This window comes from Lutjanus erythropterus, chromosome 9 (assembly GCF_056507025.1).
Source record: "Lutjanus erythropterus isolate fLutEry1 chromosome 9, fLutEry1.hap2, whole genome shotgun sequence".
Classification (NCBI taxonomy): domain Eukaryota; kingdom Metazoa; phylum Chordata; class Actinopteri; order Lutjaniformes; family Lutjanidae; genus Lutjanus; species Lutjanus erythropterus.
In genome coordinates this window covers 23,216,605-23,233,354 of record NC_139325.1, presented here as the reverse complement: position 1 = coordinate 23,233,354, position 16,750 = coordinate 23,216,605, and the positions used below count along the sequence as shown (strand labels likewise).

Sequence of the window (16,750 nt, the reverse complement as noted above, 5' to 3'; positions counted from 1 at the left end):
AACTAGACCTTAGTCATAGTTTAGCTGGTGATCCAACATATGGGCCTTTTGGTGCTCTCCCAGATTTAAAGGGAAGCATTGGCACTTTCCATGTGGCTGTACAGTCAGTGTTCATGGTAAATGTAGTCACTTGAAGTAATAAATCCCTCAGTGTGTTCTATATTGACCATAAAAGCTGAGTCCTACTGCAAAATTCTTCCTGCATCCAGTAATGTCACAGTGATGTCATTGGTGTTAAGGAAGAACTACAAACTGTTTCAGCTTGCATTTCTAGTCTCTGCTTCTGGGTAGCCAGCAGGTGTGCTGGATGAGCTTGCCCACAACGCATCCTGGTACATGTAGGTACTGCTGCACAGCTCTGCAAGTAGCAGAACTTAGTTTCTGTGGTCAATATAACACACTAAGGACATTTATTGCTTGAAATGACTACATTTGCCATCAGCACTGACTGAGCATCCACATGAAAAGTGCTGAATTTTCTTTTTAATGATTGACTATGAATGTATACAATTATGCACACGCTGTTTATGGATGTTTTGTTAGTGTTAAGTGGTGTGGTGTTAAGTCCAATCTCACCATGTACCATTTATTTAATGGCCAACACCACTGCAAAACTGTATGCCTTTTGGCCACATAACCCTCTGGTGACTATAGTGTATGATTTTAAGCTGCAGTGACATTTTCAGTTTCAGCAGCACGTTGTCTGTGCCATCACCTTGTTACAATATTCTGCATCATGCTCAGTAAAATGGCAGTGCAACTGCATTTTTATACTATGGCCAGTACCATGGTATAAAATATTAATACCAAACTTAAAATACCATCCTCACACTACCATGCTACTTTTCAGGGTTCCTTTTCCTTTCTGATGCTTTGTGGACTTTAGTACCAATCTCTCCTGTCTCACCTTTGATGGCCATTATAAATTTACTGCACAGGTTCTCATGATCCCGTGTTTCTTTTATTTTCAGCTTTGCTTCTAAATGGTTTCTCTCCCCCTCTCAGCCCTCATGTATTCCCTCCTTCCCCTCTCTCATTTATTTCCATTGGAGAGCATCGATTGGCTTGTTTAAGCCCTTCGGTCTGGACTAATATTTCACTCCATGCAGTCCCGATCCACTCGTCCATCCTTTCTCTCCATCGTGCTTTACTCCTCTCCCTCTGTCATTAGCCCTCCCGCCATCTGAATACTTGACAGGAGACACAGTATGAATGCAATAAGACGTGTGAAGACCCTGATTGAAACAAACCCCTATTATTGCACACAGGCCATTTGGACAGCACAGCCGCATATATATGAACACATTGTTTATTTACGATGGTTTTCTTGATTCCAACTGTAACTGTAAAGCTTTTATCATACAAACTGGCAGAACCACTGTATGCCTTTAAAATATATCTGTGTTTTTTGTCAGAAGTTGTTTGATTCCACTGCTACACATGCTCCTCTAATTAAATGGGCTGTTTGGGGGCATTAACAATAAAATTATTTATGAGGCACTACACTGATTGGCTGGCAACATCGCTGCCATCGTCCTGTCCCCTGGCAAGACTGGATACACAGAACTGATTCAGGATTAGACACTGAATATCACTATTTGTTCCCAGTGACACATCAGACTGAGCACCAGCTCTAAATAGTTTGTTCAAAAAGTGTTATTGGATCACATTAAGACACAGTGTGGAACATCAGCGTTATTCAGCATCATGGTTCTACAGCACATAGCTAATATCTCTGAAAGGATACCCTTTTTATTTTGATTCACATCCTTATTGTCACGCTACTTTTAATTTGATAAAGTCTATATTTTTCCTTGGTTTTTGTCTTGTGTATATATATTGCATCATTTCTTACTGTCACGATCTCATTGGTTTATTGCTAGTCTATACACACTTTTGATGCTGTTTATCCCAGGGTTGCACCAGAATCCAAATATGTTATTTGGGAGAGCACAAATACTGTGATGGAAAGAGACATTTCTTCTTACTGAAGTGGCTCATTATTATTTGGAAAAAGTCAGCCCCATGATTACCTGAGCATAGTTAAGAGATTGCATCTGAATGAATCAATCACTGATTTAATGGACCCAGATTATTCCCTTCAACTGAAACATATTTTTATATACTTGCATATCTTTACTTTAAATCTTTTTATTTATACTTTTTTCAGTTTTTGATTTTTCAATACGCCCCAGTTAAAGCAGAGGATGTCTTCACACAGTTCATAAAACTTAGATTAGTTAAATTCTGAGATGAAATAGATGAAAAGTACAGCATAACGATGAGGAAATATTTCCTGATTAATTATACAACAATATCAAATCAGATGCTTTGTAGGAACAATTGTATTGGCAATTAAGATTAGGTCATAAAATAAAGCAGTTGCCTGATTTAATGTGACTTCTGGTATAAACCACGCCCACCTCTAGTCTTTGATCCAAAAACGGATACAGAGCAAGATAATTTTGTTACAGACAAATAATGACATCTCTGTGCACCAGTAGCATCTGGTTAGATCCTACTTGGTTGCACAGTATTTAATGTGAAGAATGACAAAAGGCCTGGGCGATATAGCTGAAAAACCTATCACGATAGTGAAGTTTCATATCGGTCGATATCGATAATTATTGATCATGTAAGTTGTGACTGATATGTTGTGTACTCCACAGAGTGGAAGTGGCTGAAGGGATAAAATAAGTTTGTTGTATTATTATTGCAACAATATTACAGGGATGACTACTGGTGCTTTCACAAAACGTGAGATTATTTTATAAATAATCATCAGTAATGTGGATATAATGCCTAAGTGAGTAAAGGCAAATATGACATCAGCTGGAACAGTCTGGTAAATTCTCAAAATCACTCAACTGTAATGCAGCCTTTAAAACCAGGAAAAGATGACACTTCTGACGTATCACGATATAACGATATCCAAAATCTATCACGATACCTAGTATCATATCACAAGACAATACAATATCATTATATTGCCCAGCCCTAAATGACAATAAAATTCAATAAAATATGCACTTTATACAATTAAAAAAGTCTGATCTAACTCAAAACATGTCCTACACTTAGAGGTAGAATCAGTAGGATTTGTCTGAGCTGTTCATAAACACACCAGAAAGACAGTTGTTGAACATAACATTTACCACTACATGAACATAATCAGACATACAGAGCCTGAAAATGCAAAAACACCAAAACATCTTAAGCTAGTAGGATCATGGGATTAACATAAGGAGCCAACATGATATAATAAATAAATGTCAGGGCTCCACGGATCTTGATAATAAAAATCTACCCACAGATTTTGTCAAGCATCCACTATGAATACCAGGTCACCTGGGGCCGATTTCATGTAGCCTCCCTCCTCTCCCCACATTCACACAGGCACACAGCCTCCGGCGCTGAGGCGAGGACATGTTTCCATCTGCTGATCCTTTGGAGCATTGCAATAGGCTCTGCAGCTATTTGAAGGCAGACTGGAGCTAAACGCCACCCTGAGGAAAGGAGTCCCTGCTGTAAAAAAATAAACTTTCAGCTCAAGAAAGTCTCTTTACAGTCATTATTTTTCCATAACCAAAGCTTTGTCATGGACGAGGAGGCAGAAGCAGAGACACTAAGACATTTTAGAGAAACTAAATAGCAGCTCTGACAGACTAAATATCTGTAACCCTCCCAAAATGTCAAAGCCCCAGTACCTCAACCCCAGGCGTAGGAAGTACTCCACTGGAGAAAGAAGAAGCTGATGAATAAATAAAAGATGCAGTCTAACAGACACAGAGAATAAGAAAATACCAGACATTCGTGACTCCACTGACAATGCTACTAATTTTATTGTTTTTTGTTTTTAAGTTTCCAAACGTCATTGGTAAAAAACAGCATATTCCGTTGCAGTTTAATTAAAACATCAGGAAAAAAAATATAGAAAAGCAATTGTAGATGATTTACAAAATATATACATTAAACCTATACATATACATACACACACAGACCTATATACAGCCTGATTCTCAAACATCCATTTTTACATACAGTGGGGTCCAAAAGTCTGAGTCCACTATGATGAACAGTTTATTTTAATGACGGAAATTACAAAGTAATACAAATTTTCTCCTCCTTATCCAAGCTCATTTAATTAAAACAAAATAATCTGTAAAGAAATACAATAAATACTAAAAACAAAATTGTGTTTTGCTATATTGTGTATTATAAGTGTCCTTTTTAACATGACAAAAGACTTCTGCTGAGAAACTGTCCACTTGTTTTCAGGACTAACTCTTAATTAAGGGTTAAACGGTAGTGTGTATCACTGCTGAAGAACGTAACCAAGTCCCCAAAACCTAAAATTTCAGTCTGCAGTATGAGAGTGAGCTATGGTGCTGGTCTGTTCTATAGATGCATATCATCACTTCAAGCTCAAAACCGTTTGAAACAAGATTAATTTCTGAGCAAAACAACGGCTCTGCACATGCATCAAAGCCACATCAAACCCACTGAAGTATCATCAGTGCTGACTTTGACTTGGCTTTCATCTGTAGTTATCAGAGCTCGAACACAGTGAGAGAGACAAACTAACATGACAGGACTTCTCTGACACACTCTGAAGGAGTGCAGTGGACAATAACAAGACTTTACTACATTAATAAAAAAAAAAAAACATTAACCGACATTTGTGTGAGCTTCAGATTAATGAGTTTCTCTCATTGGACTCAGGCTTTTGGACCCCACTGTACATCTGTGTGTTCATGTATTTGTATATACCTGATGTATATATTGCACCATCCATCTACATGTAACCAAATCAAGAAATAGAATACTATACGCTCTCTGTAGACAACAAAACTGTCCTCACTTAGCAGTCCTCCAGAACTGGCCATGCAAGAGAACCTAAAAGCCTTTTTTCATATTGAGATGTACAAAAAACAACAATATGCAGGCAGGACAGTTGAAACTTTCCAGGACTTGCTGCCAACATGGCCAGCTGCTGTAAAACTTATCGACAGAAGTGAAGAAAAAAAAGACAAAAACACACAAGAACAAGAACACGGCATAAGAACAGAAGTACTGTATTTCTTGGAGGTCATGACATCAGTATTTCTATATTAAAAGCACAAAAGCACAGAGGAATGTTGCTTCTGATCAAAGGGGCACATGGACAGATGCTATGCTAATGGTGACCATAGCAACAACATGTGGATGCATGGACAGCTGAGGGTGGACTCTAACCTTAAATTTTCTCAGAGAAGGGGCCTGATTGAAGGCTTCAGAGTATGTACAAGAGCTGAAACCTCAAATGTTGGACGGTGAATGTTTGGTTAGTCGCTGCTCGGAAGAAAAGATGGAGCTAATGTTGTTATGTACAGTGAAAGCCTCTTGTGTACAATATGAGCTGGGACTGTGCAAAGCAAGGGCTAATTTCCAAGTTTACTCATGATGACAACTAACTCGGCAAAGTGCATTTTTCAACAAAAAAACAAAACAAAACAAAACAAAAAAGGATTCTTGCTGAGAAGTGCCTGTATTTCTATGCAGGGGAACACAGGGAGCAGAAAAAAATAATAATAAGCACTACATGACAGAGGACTTAAACTCTAAATTAATGTAATCACAACCACAAGCACTGCTACAATGACGGGTCATATTGGGTTGAATGCCAATTAGCAGCACTTGTCAGCTACTCGAGCGTTCATGGCAAAATTGGACAACAAACAGTGGTCTGAAGAGGCCAAATCAACTGGGTCCAAAACGCAATTGCAATGGTCAAATAACCTGCAAAAACGAGTTCACATATCAAGCAGACCAGTGGAACAATAATGGCAGCAGATGCCAAACACAACGATGACAAAGGGAAAAACAATCTGAAACCGCCTAACAGTTATAAACAGTATAAAGGAAGCTGGCAAACAGTAATCGTTTTGCAAAAAAATACAACCCAGATTTGTAGCAGTGTTTTTTTTTTTGTTTTTACCATGGCGACTTCAGACTAATTCCTTTTTCATGTAGTGTTTACATTATTCTGTACACCCCATGGATCTCTCCTTCGCTCTCTGTGACCCCACTCATCCTTCAGGCTTGCCCTTTTCATGTATTCTGTCCTTTCCCATCGCTCTTCCTCTGCAGCCTTTAACCATGTTCCACCATCAGAAGACACAGTTGTGGCCGCTGGCTACACATTGTTTGATTGTCCTTTTTTTAACCCTCACATCCACTCCTTTAATCTGCCCCTGCCTTGTGCTTTTCCCCACCCACCCCCACACATATTTATATTACCCCTTTAATGATGCACCCTGCACTGTTCTACGCCTCGCCTTGCTTATATTCCATCGCTCCCCCGTTTCTGCTGCTGCCGTATCCTGTGGGTAAACTCGCTCCATTGTTCCCTGTTCCCTCCCCGGCCTCAAAACTTTTCTCTTCCAGCGGCTTGCCAATCCAGGCGCCGTAACCGTGGACGCTGAGAGCTCTGAAGAACTGCTGCTTGGCTAGCTGGAAGGACATGGCTGACATCTTGGCCTGGGAGTACGACGGCAGCGAGAGGAGGTCAGTGCGGCCGCACCGCTGGCACAGAGTGTGGAACAAAGCAAACAGGTTTGACTTGGACACTCTGGACACGCTCAGTTTGTTCCTAGTGGGAAAACAGAGAGATCTTAGTGAGACAGTTACGGAAAACATAGATTGTCTGGCAAGCAGGTATGACACATTTTTTCCTCTAATGATGCAATGTTTCCTATTTAGCTTACTTAGCTGCCTGCTGCTCCTGTTTTGGGTGATTTAATTAAAATTTAATTAGGCTGGAGGTTATTTGACAGTTTTACTGAATACAACACTTGAGATTATCCAAAATTGGATAAAGGTTTTTTTTTTCCCCCAGTATGTGTATGCTGTATTTTATAAAATATTTATTCATAGTTTGCCACAGCTCATACTTCTTATCCAAGGATGTGGTGCTACCAACAGTTTTGGATTATTTGGGACACAGAGTACGAAGTTAAATTTAATTATAACAACTGATTGTGAGTATGTGTCTTCAAATAATGTTCCTGGGAACAAATTCAAGGGATATTTATTCATAATGATATGGTGTCACATTGATCAATAATTCACAGATGAAAAAACAAAACATTTCGGGAGAACATTTTAGAGGCACATTGAGCCACTGGGTAAATCTATTTAAATTCAAATCAATTCAAACTTATTGTTAGCCACCAGAGGAAGACCAAAACACTCAATAACAGCACTACACTCCTTAAATAATAAGTAGTTGAGTGGACAACAACAGACTATAGAGTATTTGCAGCAATATCACAGTTAGGGTTAGGTCAGTAAGCCAGACGCATAGAAAAGTTCAAGGAAACGTGGAATCAATTAAAATCGGTTGGCAGTGATGAAGATCAATATGAGCTGGCTCCTTCATCTTTGAATGCCAACTTGACAATTTTGCCTTCAAGTTCCGATCCAGTAAAGTGAAGGACTTGATTTTTTCGCAGAGCCCATACACAGCTTAAGACCTTAAATGTTACAAGGGTCTGAAAGCCTACAACCAGCTGGAGTTTGGATGGTGAGAGAGGCACAGTATCAGCTCATCTGCGATGTGTGTTGTAAAAGCCAAGGTAGGTGATCAATTGATCTATACATTGATCAATACATTTTGAACATTTAACTAAATATGGAAATTAAGGATCAAGTCTAACAGTCAATTAGCAGAACATTTTGGATCAAACTGCTAAAATGTGTACGGTGTCAAACAAACATATAAATGCATAAATAATTAAAATGTCCCTCTTCAACCAATTTATTAACAAAGTCAATTGATGGGAAACTAGTTTATTCTTAAAAGCACATATTTGGTTGACCAAGACTGAACATTTTGAGCAACAATAACTGTTTTCAAATCAAACTCATGACCTTGAACCTTTCAGAATATTTCAGTATTACAGGTTGTGAATACCACAAGGGGAGGGCATTCATATGAACTCTTCTTGTTAAACATGACCTACTTTGAAGGCATCAAATAATCATGAACAGTTATGAGTTTGGATGTGTTGTTAGCATACCAGCAACGTGGCTCACCTCTGGATTTTGTGTGCCATGAAAACACTCTATACAGCCAATCCAAAGCTACTGATTAACACGTTTGTTGCTATCAGGAACATCAAAGCTTGGTTTGGTTACGTACCCATCCAGTTTGCCTTTGGTCCCATCCAGCACCTCCACGCTGTGCTGGTCTGGAAAGCTCCAGTTCACACTGGACTCCTTGGTCTTGCCCGTGTGACGAGTGGAGTCGTACACACTCACCCTGCCCACCTACGGTCCAGCCAGGTGGTGTGGGAGGAGGGAAGGGGGAGAGAGAAAGCATATTTTGTTCAATCGGGCTAATTTCGCCCTCCAGCGTGAGTCAGCAATTCCAAACAGAGCGTGTAACTTGAGTTGTGTAAGGCATGTGTCAGTGTGACGGCTGCGTCATGCTGTCTGTCGATTAGCGACGGCAGAATCAACCAATGTCACTGATGTGTAAATGAAAGCCAAGAAAGTGTTCAAACGCAGGCCAAAACAAGGAACAAGCTGAATTCTGGTCGACTGCCAGCTGCTGTATTTTCAGGCATTTCGCCCGCCGCTACAATAGCGACCTACCTGCTTTTTACTAATTGATGGATGAGCCAAATTTATAGAAGATGAGCAGTGAAGAAACAGTTGTGCAGGCACAAATAGGAACATTGGCACCTTAATTGATTAATTTAGTGAGAATGACCTCAGTAGTCCTGATTAATGTCCACATGTGACATTGCCAAAAACTTACCTCAGGGTGGTTCAGTATGAAGGGAGGAGGGAGACTTTGCGCGAACGCTTCACCATCTCTGGCCAGTCGACAGCAAACAGCACGAGTCAGGTGCCCGTGGCTGTACAGATAGCCTGACAGACCAGAACAGCAAAGACACGTTGTAGGACAGAAATTTGAGACAAGAAGCAACGTAAAAGTAGAAAGTCATCAAATTTCACTGCGGGGAACCCTCATGAATATGTGTCACATTATCTGTTCTTTAGAGCTGCTCCAATTGATTTTGTATTGGTTATTGTATTAAATAACAGCTTTCAGATTAATCAATTAATTGCAGTAATTTAAATCCTATATCAAAACTTGAAACTCAAATTTTTATTCTTCTTCCATGATGCCAAAAAGGTCATCAAAGCAGAACAGAGAACATTATTGTTAATTTTATTTCCATGAACTGCTACTAACTGATCAAACACTTCTTTTGAAAATTCTATATGCATACAATGTACATAGTGCACAATATTTTACTTTTACTTTATTTTATAATGCCCGTTGGATGAAATGTGTGTGCTGTTTGTGTTTTGTTTCACCTACCCAGGGACTGGGGTGAAAATTCGTTTTTAGCTATATCTGTCTAAGTACTGAAGTTCATGTTTATTATACGGGGTCCCTGTTAAATAAACAAGTCGAGTCAAAATTCTCTAATTCCAGTCTTTTTTAAATGTGAATATTTCTGGTTTCTTCACTTTTTTATGATCGTGAACTCAATATCTTGAGGTCGAGAGCAAAACAAGACATTTTGAGGGTCATCTTGGGATTGGGGAAATACTGACATTTTTCACCATTTTCTGACATTTCATAGACTGAACAACTAATCGATTATTTGAAAAAATAATTTACAGATTAATTGACAATGAAAATAATTATGAGTTGCAGCCCTGCTGTTCTTCATTCCAGGGAAAAGAGTGTAACAGCATGTTTTACCAAGCGTGATGGATTTCAGGTAGATGGGGTGCAGGAAATGGGTGAGCAGCGCCCCCTGCAGACCCAGCACGTTCCAGCGCAGGATCTTATCACTGCAACTCATGGTTCGCAGCCTCTCGCCGTGCTGGATGCCGTCCCAGGTGGGCACAATGGCACTAGACTCCACTGGGATGGTGCCCTCACCTGGCACGAGCAACAGCACACACACACACAGACGGACAAAAAGGTCACAAGGAGTGGAATCGTTTGCTTTCATGCACTGCACCGATACATATTTGTGAAGTCAGTTGTGTGTCAGTCTCTTATCTCACCGTTCTCCACTTTGGTGCGGAGCTTGCCCTGCTTAGCATTCTCAAACAGAGGCTGATGGCCCTCGACCTCATCCCCCGCCTCACTGCATGACTTGTCAAACAGAGCGCCGTCCCCACAAGGTGCCGTGCTGTGGATGAGAGAAAGGAGAGACATAAGGCACTGACGCACCATAATGACATACAGTTTAAAATAGGAAGGAGCACATTGATCCAAACATGAAACATTGATGTATCTGAGAGGGATGAAAGAGGAGAGCGTGGGTGAAGGTGACCGAGGAGAAAAGAAAACATCTGATCCTCCCACCTGATGTAGAGGTGAAAGGTGATGTCAGGTTTGATTTGCAGTTTGTTTTTCTCTGCCGGCTCGAATATACTGTCGTCTGTGCCGTCATAGTACTTGAGCAGCTCACTGTACAGAAACCTGAGAGGAAAGGAGATGGTGGAGTTGGGCTTTATAAATAATGTCCTGCAGAGTGGGTCTGGGAGAAGAGCGGGGGGTATTTTCAGAACCGGGAGAGAGACATTGATTAAGAGCAAGATCTATTTCTACCGAACAAAGCCCCTTCTGGAGATGATTTCAGCGTGGCAATCATTAACAGTGTCCCCTTTAAGGCTCAGCTCCTCCCCTTTAACACAGCGATTTCCTGACAGAAAAAAAAGGAAAAACACATTCAATGTCAAACAACACAACAATGCCAAAGCCTCTCGGTTCTGCAGTGACCTAGTTCTGATTTAACTTTGTGACAGTACATGCCTCTGAGCACAGAAATCCATAAAATGTCCTCACATCATGGAAAAATGCAGTGACAATGTATTTTTTTTATGCTGCAATAAAAATTACTTGTACACCATGTTATGACCAGTTCCCTTTGCTTCATAGGTTATATACTTAAGGTGATGGATATACCAGTTCCCAGGCTGACAACAGTCCCCAGGCCCTCCCCCCTCCTCATGACAATGGTGGCCAGAATCTTGCGTCCCAGAAGGCTGTGCTGGATACGTGTGGTCAGGGCGTTGAAACGCTGGTGACTCAACATTGCTATCTGGTCATGCAAAGTGCTGCCACTCACTGGAAGCTAGAGAGAAGGATTATAAAGGACAGTACAGGACAGGCAAAGCAGAAAATAAATGAGGATTATTTCATATTTAGTGATATCTGAATTGTATTTGACTCTGCAAACCAATGATAAGTCTCAAAAAACTACCGGAGTAAATTATCATGACTGTCTAAACATATCTAAGGCAGGCAGCCTGAGTATACACAGTACCAGTCAAAAATCTGGACACACTTCTCACTCATTGTTTTTTCTTTATTTATATAAGAAATGGTACAGATTATACCAACAGTGTGCAAATATTTCATCAAAGCAAAAGGTGGCTACTTTGAAGAATCTAAAATATCAAAGAGCAAACAATATCTGCACACTGGTAGGTCAACAGGTGTGTATGAGACGACCATAGGGTGACAATAAAAAAGATGTCCTCTGTACTTGCAATCAAATATTCAATAACAATGATGTTATTAAATCTTTGATTACAAGTGCAGAAGACAGTGTGCATAGTCCTATAGAAATATACATTTCACATTTTTGTCCAACTACAAAATAACATATAATTCTACATTTCATACTTTTAATGTCTTCAGTATTAATCTGCAATGCAGAGAAATAATAAAAATGAAGAAAAAACTTTTGACTGGAACTGTAGTAGACAAAAAAGGTGCAGTTCACATAAAAAAGTTGTATCAAATGGAAAAAGTAGCATTAATAAGAGAATCCGTATGAATATTGATAAAATCCTAATGATACCTATTCAGAATTTTTAATTTTGCTTTGTCTTGGCCATTTATTCTTCCTTTATTACTACCTCTGATCTTTCTTTGATGATTTTAGTTGTCTTATGAATTTTATATATATGTAATTATATATAAGGATTTAAATACAATGAAAGTACAGTAAACAAAGTAACTGGTTCCTATAGTTACTACAAAGCTAAAGTCTTCCAATGAAAAGAGCTTTTAATTTACTGTGAAGCAGCAAATATGTTGAATTATTTACTTAAGATTGACTTGTTTTAACTGAGGTTACAGGTTATTCTAACTGTGCATGTGGACACTCGTGCTCCTAACTTGTCAATGAATCAGTTTGTTAATTACAGGCAAGTGTTAAATGTAATGTAACTGAAGCTCAATCTTTCAAGACAGGTAATGAGGTAAGCACAACCTCTTGCCATGCCTCTGTAATTTCTCTCGTGCCATTACCTACTATCTTCTCCCATATCGAGCCGGTGAGGGCTCTTTTGATGTTGGTGCACGCAGAAAATGTGAAAACATCAAAGAGTCAGTACCTCAGCTGGGATAAGCTCTCCAGTGCGGGCTGCCCTCTCAGCCTCACCAATCAGAACCCGCAGAGCAGCATCTGCTGCTTCCTGTTTGCCCTGCTTCTTGTTGGATGCGCACACTGGAGGGAACCAGCGTCCGCCCAGCTTGGCCTGGTAGGTGAACCTGAGCAGGTGGACAAACAGAGAGGCAATGAGACAGGGATTTGACAGGCTGTGAGGGAAATTCCTCATGTGTTTTTCCACCGTGATCATGCCTTTTGCTAGTATGACTAGATGTATCTATACTGTATATCCACCAAATTACAATGTTTAAGTTGTTGGGAAACTAAATATAAGAACTCATTATAAAAATGTGAAGTATGGCAGGGGCTTCAAATCACCTCCTCTGCATGTGTTCTAAGAATGTTAATAATTTATCTGCACAACAATAGGAGATACTGTGTGTGTGGAGGTGTTTGAGGAGCAGGCGGTGGATGTTTAAGATGTTGTGACATACAAAGATAAGAGAAGAACAATGTTTCTTTAGCCAAGAAAATGTTATGACCACGAAAGGACAGGTCGAATTACACCCTGAGTGAAATCATGTGCATCCTGTTGTTGGCTACAGTTAATGTGTGTTATCTCAAAATACAAAAAACCCAATTCCAAAGAAGTGAAACACTGCAAAACATAAAACAGTGATAATAATAATAATAATCTGATAATTTACCAATCCTTTTTGACATATATTCAACCAAAAAAAAAGTACAAAGGTGATATATTAATGGTTTACTTCAAAAACGGCAATGATTTTTTTTTAAATATGTGCCCACTCTGAATTTAATGCCAGCAACTTGTTTCAAACTTGTTGAGACAGGGACAAAAGAAGATTAAGAAAGTTGTGGGGAGCTCAAAAACACCTGTACACCACATGTAAACACTCCAGCTACTAAGAGGTGATGGTGTCATGATTGAGTATGAAAGAGGCATTGTGAAAAAGGCTCAGTCGTTCACAAGCGAGAATGTGGTGATCTTCCTCACTTTGTGAAACACCTGATTGTAAAGCATATTAGTACAGGGGCTCTGGAACACTGGAAGTTGTATCATAGTTCGTTTGCAAAAGATTTCATTCTGTTTTTTAAATTTAACACAGTATCTATTAGAGTCTTACTTGTATATTGCCTTGTGTATATTCTTCTCTTGCCTTACTTGCGCTCTTTAAATACTTTGTTTTTAATTATTTATAGCTCAATCCCGGACCCGAGTACCAATTTCGTACCATAAACTGTAAAGGTGAGCTGGTATGACAATAAAGTACCTTGAATAAATCAGGGTTGTATATAAACTGAAGAGAGACTTCCTCTCCTCAGTCAGACTGGTGTAATGATGGTGATGACTTTTGCTTTCAAGCAACAAAGTTGACTAAAGAGCTGAAATACTGTGATATTTGGATGTCATTTCTCACTTATCCCAGACTGATTTTCAGTTTCCACAACAGGGACTCTCATCACCTTAAGCCTGTGGAAACCATGGCTATTTTAAAACCAACAAGAGGTAAACACAAATATTAATTTGAGCATTTTCCTTATCACATCAAGTGTTCCTAGAACAAAAGAGATCAAATAAATTATAAATTATTATAGAAATTGTTTTTGCCAGAACGTATTTTTCCAAGCATGTGGTAACCAGGACAGCAAGAGTTTTTTATCCAGCGCATACATGTTAATTTCATTCATACAGTTCACACGTACTTAGGCTCATGTGGTGGCCCAGACTGTCCCACCAGACGGATCTCAGCAGCAAAGCCCCGGGCTCTTGCATATTCCAGGAGACCTGACACTGCATTGTTGTTCAGGTGGTTGATGAGGTCCCCAACTCCTGCCTCGTGTGCTGCTCGCAACTCATCTGCAGTCAGCGGGGGCAAAGAGGGACATGTAGTCCCAGTCCCACTGCCATCACTATCACTGGAAGAGCCCAGGGGCAACTGGGGCTGGAGGAAAGAGAAGGGAGTGGGGGAATAGGAAAAGAGAGATGAGAACAGTATTGAGCACACAGAACAGTGCAACAAGAGGCAACATCATAATTTCTCTCAGTCTGAGCGATCTATTGCTTTTTCTGAAGTCATTCCACTCATTTGGGGGACATGGAGACCTCCCAAGTGAACAACTTGAGTTATTCTCTGCTCCTCACCTTGTTAAGCTGCAGTCTTCCGTCAGCCATTAATTCTTTGACCGCCTCCTCTGCAGCCAGCTGGCGGGCGGCCTTCTTGCTTGGAGCTGAGGCCTCTGAAAACAAGCTCTCTCCAACCTTCACCCTGTACATGAACCTGAACACAGGACAAAGATGGTGAAAAGAAGATACATATTTTTTTCTTGAATCACACTTACTGAAACAAAACTTTTCAAAACTTTGTGTACATCATCTGAGTCTACAATCACAAACATGCCAGAGGGACTCAAGTTTGGAGTAAAATGATAAACGTATTGATCATACAGAACTGTGAACGGATATTTGTGCCATTACATTTTCCAAAGTAATATAAAGTATGATCAGTAATAAATCCATGGCAGTTTACACCACGGTTGTTTTGTATATGGTCAAAACAAAAATAAATGAACCAGCTTTTCTCCACAAAAGGTACAACTAGGGGTGTACCATATCATACCGCTCATGATACACAGTTATAATTTTCATCTCTAAAAGAAATTCGTTTTGTAATAACAGCTATATTATGAATTATTAATAGAGGCATCACACTGTTTCACACAGTATCATCAAGTGGGGCTGAAAATGAAAATGAGCTCCACAGTAGAAGAGTTTGTTCCAACAAGAGGAATGACTTGTGGGCTGGGTGTTGTTTAAAAATGTTCAATACCAGCACCCTTAAAGGGAGACTGATACTCCATTCAGTACCTTTTCTTTCATTTTGAGGTATTGATTATCAATAACCAGCCCCAGTGACTTCAGTAGTGTCAAAGTGGTTTGGTTACAAAAGATGAGACGTAAAACAAACCACCACCCAATATATAAGAATCGAAGAAGACCATAAGAGCAAAAAGAGGCAATACAACAAACTAATTTCACCAACTCAAGCAGAAGTGTGTGTTTGAGTATGAGGAGAGCCAAAAATACCACAAGGACAGCTCAACAGCTATCATGAGTTCTAAACCAGAAATATTTTCTGTATTTTGTCATATCATTAAGAATATCATCATCACAATTTAACTTTAAATATTGTGATATTATTTTAGGGTGTGGTGGAAAATCTGAAAATGAAAACAGGCATGAAGACCAAGATTGTCTTTGTGGTGTTTTAATAGAGCTTTGCAAAGGATCAGTACACAGTCACACAGAGTGTAAAAGGAACTGATAACGAGTCAAGAATGTAAATCTATCTTAAAAGGGTTAGGAGGAGGAGGTTGGGTCAGGATGGACCTGAAGGTCAGGCTGTGATTGTGTTATCAGAAATTGCTCTTCCAAAGGGAGAACAGCTGTGTGTTCAAGGACAAGTAACCAGTTAGTGCCTGACAATACATGAGAAGTGACTAAGAGGAACAACAGTGACCAGTTCAGCATACCCTTGGTATGACTTACATGAATGTCTTTCAACAGTTTCTGCAAATAATGATTGGTTGGATAAAACCTGTGAAGCATTTTAAACAATATTTCAGTCTCAATATCTCAACAGCCAAACTCTTTTCCCAACTTTTTTTTTGCTTTTGTAACTGAGATTATAGGTGATATCACACTTTGGTGAGTTACTATTAGGGATTCCTGACTTATTATTTAGATAAATTAGGGAACACAACAGCATCATAGTAGAGCCTATGATGTACTAGTTATGAGATGCCTGCAGCTTTTGTACAAAGTGACTGGATGAAAACAGAAGTTTGTTTTGTATTTCCTAGCCAGCTGCCTAAAGGGATGGATTATAAACAGAAAGAGAAGTGAAGACTGAAAGGACAGAGATTGTATTGTGTCTTTGTCAGCTGACTGGGGACAGATAAACCAGAAATAGGAGATCAACTGTTTCCCTGAGGAAGAAATCTATGCCCACAGAGGGACTTGCAGCCGGAATGGGAGAACGGCATCAGAGAGGACTGATTCAGAAGGAGGTGAAGGAGCCAGTACCTTGGGTCATGTGGTGGCCCAGCCTGTCCAGTGATGATGAATTCGATGGGGTTCCCACTGCGCTGGCTGTATTCCATCAGGACAGACACCGGATTCTTCCCACCAGGCAGAGAGCGGGACAGAGGCTGGCGAGCTCCTTCTGCCATCCCCATCCCTTCCACACCACCAGTCCCACACATTCCCCCCATGCCTTCAGCTGCCCCCTGGAAGAGAGCGGAGTACATAA

The 16,750-nt window shown here is 39.9% G+C and overlaps 1 protein-coding gene across 2 annotated transcripts in view; it reads right to left on the bottom strand.

Moving 5' to 3' along the window:
* Positions 1-5,059: 5,059 nt before the first annotated feature.
* Positions 5,060-16,750, bottom strand: part of adar (adenosine deaminase RNA specific) — a 20,840-nt gene continuing 9,149 nt past the window's right edge. For both annotated transcript variants that reach the window (XM_084726687.1, XM_084726688.1), the window contains exons 5-16: positions 16,525-16,727; positions 14,584-14,719; positions 14,145-14,383; positions 12,421-12,577; positions 10,982-11,150; positions 10,625-10,718; positions 10,379-10,495; positions 10,075-10,202; positions 9,764-9,946; positions 8,804-8,916; positions 8,183-8,310; positions 5,060-6,631 (exon numbers count right to left, since the gene is read on the bottom strand). In XM_084726687.1, the coding sequence (XP_084582813.1) occupies positions 6,307-6,631; positions 8,183-8,310; positions 8,804-8,916; positions 9,764-9,946; positions 10,075-10,202; positions 10,379-10,495; positions 10,625-10,718; positions 10,982-11,150; positions 12,421-12,577; positions 14,145-14,383; positions 14,584-14,719; positions 16,525-16,727 (1,992 nt within the window). In that variant the 3' untranslated portion in view covers positions 5,060-6,306. The remainder of the gene's footprint in view (positions 6,632-8,182; positions 8,311-8,803; positions 8,917-9,763; positions 9,947-10,074; positions 10,203-10,378; positions 10,496-10,624; positions 10,719-10,981; positions 11,151-12,420; positions 12,578-14,144; positions 14,384-14,583; positions 14,720-16,524; positions 16,728-16,750) is intronic.